Consider the following 5,656-nt stretch of genomic DNA (forward strand, 5'->3'; position numbering starts at 1 on the left):
TTCTCTTATGTTTCTCTGGGATGCAAAAAAATGAAGGAACTACAAAGCAAAATGAAAGAAACATATTGGGGTAGGATTTTCATCAAACAAGCTGATCTTCGCTTCTCTTCACTAAAAATGTAAAATAAGAAAGTGCTATAGGAATCAAAATGGTGCTTTCACCACCACAGAATCTTGAGGATGGCTTGAATAGATACACATATGCAGACACATTGAATATCAGTTTAGTTTATTTAAAATTGGTAGTAAATGCTCAAAATCACAAGTACATTTTAGTAAATTATATATCTAATTCCTCTAATCCCATATTTTGAATATGCAAAAAAGCAGCAAAACAAGTTAATGGAGCAATTGAAAAGACATACTCTTTGAATAATGTTAAAGACATACAAGATGAGAATAACATTACAATTGTTTTTATAAAATATGCGTTTTGTTAGAAACCTCGAGTAATGCAGAACAATCTTTCATTCGCTTGTAAACATTAGAAAAAAAGTAAAAAAATAATCTGTAGCTTACAATTTAGATGACACAAAAGAAATTACATGAATATAGAGCAATGGGATGCATATCTCAATAAATTAAAATAGATGACAATTATATATTGCTTCTGCATATATTTTTCATAAAAGTGAAAATAATGTGCCTTTATTGCAAGGATATATAGACTGTAATCATTAACCTTGTAATCTTATGATAATCAGTTATTGCAGACATATACTAATTCAAAATAATTAACTCTATTTTTATTGTTTTTCTATTAATTTATTGTTTTTATGCATGGGAAAACTTGTTCATTTTTATTGGAGCAGCGGACTAAAAAATAGCATTAATTTGTTTTTAAGTTAATGACTTTCTAAGATTTCTCATAGCTCCTGAAAGGATACCAAGAATAGAGAAGCTTGTATCTATAATATACAACAGCTTCTTTACAAACCACAACTCTTGGAAATATAGATTAAGAATGCATAGCAAAACAGAAGTAAATCAGACAAAAAAATATTTAAAGAAGAAATTTTAATAATTCATAAATTATAAGGCATTGTATGTAGATAAAATATTTAATATATTTTAAAACTGAATTATGCTCATGGACTCATTAAATATGAGAAATGTATATTACTGCGTCCTGTCAATTCGGCTATCAGGAAACTACCTGAGTGATATTGAGATAATTGCTAATGCTGTATTTGTTATATTTATTGTTTTATTTTCCTTCCCATAAATACCAATAAATATGCCATCTTTGCACTGCTGTATTTGTTAAACTTTTCAAGAGATACATCAGAAATATGGGAGGTGGAGGCTATAAATGGTCTAGTAATTAAAGCACTAATTGATCTAATGTTTAAGGCACCAGGCTAGAAATTAGAAGATTGTGAGTTATAGTCCTGCTTTAGTCATAAAAGCTAGCTGGGTTCTCTTGAGACAGTCACTGACTCTCGGCCCCTCTATCTCACGGGATTGTTGTTGGAAGTTCACCACCTTGAGTTATTTGTTGAATTTATTTATTAAATTTGAATTCCACTCATCTTGCTGTCCAAAGCAACTCTGGACAGCTTAGAAAAATATGTATACAAAACAATTCTAAATATAAAACAAATTAAAAATACAAAAGATTAAACACAAACTAAAAGACTGGCTCAGATGATAATAGGCAGGTGGTGCATCCGCTTTTACCCTATAGATTCTCCATCAGGGCTTCATGGCATTCAGCAGAGTCTGGTTTCCAGGAGAGTGGGGGCAGATCCTTCAGTGGCAAATTGCTCCAAGGGCAGGGGCCATGGCAAAAAATGCTCTTTTCCTAGACTCAACCAGCAAAATTCTATGGCTAATATGGACTGAAGTATGCCATTTCTGCCAGAGCAAATGGGGCAGGGCAGTCCCATTGGAGCAAGGCAGTTCCTCAGATATCCCGAGGGCTTTAAAGATAACCAACAGCATGAACTGGACCCAGAAGCAGATTGGCAACCAATGCATTTTTAATAAGTGATTTTATATGTGCTACCCTAGGGTCTCTCCATGCCAATGCATTCTGAGCCAATTGTAGCTTCTAAATACTCTTCAAAAATAGCCCCATATCAAGTATGATGCAATAAGCCAAACAAGAGATGACAAGGCAGGAGTGACTGAGGGCACAGCCTCACAATACAGAAAAGATCACAAGCTGCAAAAATGCTCTCCTAGTCATGACTGCCACCTGCACTTTGAGCAGTAGTTGGAGTCTAAGAGAGCCTCTAAGTTGTGCATTGGGTCTGTCTGGAGTAGTGCAACCCCAACTAGAAGTAAAGATAACTTCCCACAGGCACTTCCCTTATTGGAGTTCAACTGAAGCCTGTTGTCCCCTATCCAGCACCCAGTCTCTAGCACCATGAAGGACAGTCACAGATTTATAAAAATAATAAAGATGAAATATAAATAATTACCATCATCTGTTGAAACCATACAGATAGTCTTGCCAACTGCATTGTGCAGTGACAGCTTGAAATTAAGACAATCTCAACTTTGTGTCCAATTCTTGTATTTATGATCACCGTGGTGTCCTGTCATCATGTGAGTGTCAAAAAGAATATTATAAATATAATTTAAAGCAACACATTTATTTTGCCAAGAGCTAGATATGTTTAACTGTGTCTGGAGACAAACCAAATTGTTCCATGATACTGGCAGTTCTTTCTTTAAGCCAAGAAAGGGTTGCTCTTTTAGAACCTATGTGACCTTCTGTCCCGCCACAATATTCATTTTGAAATGAATCTGTTCCATTATTTCTGCAACTATTTTTAGTGAGCTCAGCACAGGTTCTATTATGTTGTTCAACAGCGCAGCATTCGCGATCAAGATCCATGTCATTAAGAGTATGTAGCAAATCTCCAACACTGGTTTGTGGGTTTACACGATTTAAATGATTAAGTACATGTTCTTCGTATACTCTTAATTGATTCAGCAGATCAGTCATCTTATTCAGCATTGCAGGACTGTGTTTATTGTGATGATACCAAGACAGAAGAGCACTACAATGTGGATATGTGAAACAACAAAACAATATTTACTTTTAAAATGCCAAAATAAACTGTGAATCTAGAAATCACCATTGTATCAATAAAAAATTCAGAATGGATTCTTTCCAGAAAATGAGAGATTTGAACAAAAGCCCTAGTGTTTATTATGGCATAGAAATCCTTAAGTGTCATTCAGTGGTTCCAATTTATCACATTTTCCACCTCTTACCTTGCAAACTACAGAGTTGGCAAATATTAGTTCTATGTTATTCAGGCTATGAAAAAGATAACAATTATACATTTAATTAAACCCACTGATCTCTGGGGGAGGGTATCTTTATTTTTACAACATACCTTATGGTTCCTTTGAGCTGGCTACATGCAAATATCACCCTTATTGCTTCTTTGTAACCCTGATTGAAGCCTTGTTGAAGTGTTACCACTTTCCCAGCTTCAACACCGTCCCTATAGCCCTCCTTTAAGCAAAAGAAATAGAGTACAATTTGTTAGCATTTGTCTGTATTATTTAAATATAGCATCAACTAAAATAAGTAAAACAAAAAAGCTAAAAAAGTATCCTTCCAAATGATTATCAAAAAGAAAACAAATGAAATTTAATTTCAGAGCCTGATTTTATTTTAACGAGGGCTCACCCATGTGGTATCATATAAGTATTTTTGCTAATTAAAAGATCAGTTTTGTTCTATAGGGTCATTTCTAAAATTCAATTCTGAGGTAAATTCTATCCAACCGGCATCTAATTTTTAAGAATCCCTCTTAACAGAGAATAAGATTGACTTTTCCGATTCCTATCAAGAATTATGCCAGCATTCCATTTGTATTCAAGTTAATACAAAAGAGACAGAGAAGTAATTGCATCAATCAATATTATAGAGGTACCCTGGTTAGTTTTACCTTGATTCGTTTCTCCATTTCACTCTTCCATTCTTTCTGGGCTATGTCCATCTCATCTGCATTTTCATCAAATACATCTTCACCGCACTGGCTAACTGCAGGCTGTAACCATGACATTTTGCTTGTGCTGCTGATCCAAAAGAGGCTAAGAATCAAAACAGCTGAAATCGAGCATAGTAGGAAAGTCGGGCGAACAGACTAAACCTGAAAAGAAGAATGATTTGAGAAGCATTGGAGACATTAAACTGTGCGACAAAATAAGTCGAATCAGAAAGAAAACCGCATTAAGTTCCCTCCTAACAACTAGCGAACGAGGAAGGCAAAATAAATCGGAGTGTCTGTTCTACAAAAAGAAAAAAAATACGACCTTCTCCCCAAATGATATATAACGCATTTTCTCCTCCTCCCCTTTAATCGCCGACAGACCCGAAGCCAAACTCACAGCTACCCCTTAATCAATCTTCCACTCTTCTTCTCGCCCTCTCGCCAGGCAACAACCCTAAGTCCCTATTCCTTCCGGGGTCGCAGAAGAAGCAGCCAGAGGCGCGCGCGAGACATCTGTAGCAGAAATGGAAGTTTGCGCCTGCGCATTGACGACATCACCTTGAGTTCGAAGGTCGGGAATACGGTGCTGTCGGATTGATAGGTGTGAGCAGGAGAAGAGAAAATTACCCACACCCGAAATAGCTGCAGATAAAACTCTGAAGTTGTCAGTGTCAGGCTAGCAAATGTTCAGCTGTTAAATGTTGAAGAGGAGGCCGCAATTGCCATCAATATGCGATGGCACTCGAAAAGACTCCGTGGGATCCAGTTCGGTCCCAGCTGGGTTCCCAACTGATTATATCTACGTACCTTTCTGGGAAACAGCAGATAAATCATTTTATGTTTGCCTTCCTCTAGAATTTTCAAAAGTTAAAGTAGACAATAGTTGTGCCACCCTTGACCAACTACCATGTAAAGATTTTTGCAGAATGAATGTGGTATCATTCTCAATTGACAAATAGTTAAGTGTGTTAACTAGAAGTGTAGACGTGGGAATGAACCGAAATTAATGAGATTTGTTGTTTTTATATTTTCAGCCTCATTGTTTATGTCTCTCTTCTATATACTCCACTTGTGTGTGGTAAATGCAGCTTATTTATTATCTTCTCATCCAGAAAAACATGCTTCAATTAAATTGTTATTCTCTAAAAAGGTGTTGCTTGCAGTGTGCATTTTCTGAAATTGCCCAGAAAGGTATGGAGAAAGAAGTTACTTAGATTTTAAAAAGTTATCCTTTCTTTCTTTCTCATCCTCATCTAGACAAGTTGTATAGATGAGTATGAGAAAGAATGAATGTTTGGATAGAAATGGTGTTGCTTAATAGAAATTCAGTCACAAATCTCAATCACTGACTGCCAGTCATTTTTTTAAAAACCAAGTATTGCTGTAGGAAAGAGGAAAGAATGCTGTTTTTTCTTTCTTGAATTCCTGAATGAAAAGTGACATATAAATATGAACTGGACCAGGAGCCGTATATGGCTCTTTCATCCCTCTGCTGTGGAGAGAAGTGGGTGGGGTGGATTCTCCAGTGCGTCTCTTGGGTCTCGTGGATGATGGAAAAGGGGACGGGCCTGTAGCACCCAGCCGCAGCGTTAAACCTCGCATGGGGGACTTTAGCCACCCAAAAGACACTTTTCAATCAATGCTGCTGGCAGGACCATTCTGCTGTAGAAGTAAAGAAGCTCAGGGCAGCGGGAAAA

General features: G+C 36.6%; 1 protein-coding gene across 2 annotated transcripts; it reads right to left on the minus strand.

Annotated features, from left to right (window-relative positions):
- Nucleotides 1–212: 212 nt before the first annotated feature.
- YAE1 (YAE1 maturation factor of ABCE1) lies at nt 213–4,484 on the minus strand. Of its 2 annotated transcripts, none has more exons than XM_014069984.2 (4): nt 4,363–4,484; nt 3,915–4,118; nt 3,354–3,475; nt 213–3,011 (listed from the first exon to the last, which is right to left on the minus strand). In XM_014069984.2, exons 2-4 carry the CDS (start codon nt 4,029–4,031, stop codon nt 2,615–2,617), a joined length of 636 nt encoding a protein of 211 aa, XP_013925459.2. In that variant the 5' UTR covers nt 4,032–4,118; nt 4,363–4,484; the 3' UTR covers nt 213–2,614. The 2 variants fall into 2 exon arrangements, with proteins under 2 accessions (XP_013925459.2, XP_013925458.2); XM_014069983.2 differs by having other exon boundaries at nt 4,357–4,450.
- Nucleotides 4,485–5,656: the final 1,172 nt, after the last annotated feature.

The sequence above is a fragment of the Thamnophis sirtalis genome, unplaced genomic scaffold (genome assembly GCF_051295495.1).
Source record: "Thamnophis sirtalis isolate CommonGarterSnake01/CBP01778 unplaced genomic scaffold, rThaSir2_p1.2 scaffold_4, whole genome shotgun sequence".
NCBI classification, from domain to species: domain Eukaryota; kingdom Metazoa; phylum Chordata; class Lepidosauria; order Squamata; family Natricidae; genus Thamnophis; species Thamnophis sirtalis.

Excerpts from the sequence above, each read along its gene's own strand:
- YAE1 (XM_014069984.2), bottom strand. The coding sequence starts at position 4,031 with ATGTCATGGTTACAGCCTGCAGTTAGCCAGTGCGGTGAAGATGTATTT. Across the intron at positions 3,476-3,914 it reads AAATGGAGAAACGAATCAAG|GAGGGCTATAGGGACGGTGT; the intron begins GTAAAACTAACC and ends TTTTGCTTAAAG. Across the intron at positions 3,012-3,353 it reads CAGCTCAAAGGAACCATAAG|TGCTCTTCTGTCTTGGTATC; the intron begins GTATGTTGTAAA and ends TCCACATTGTAG.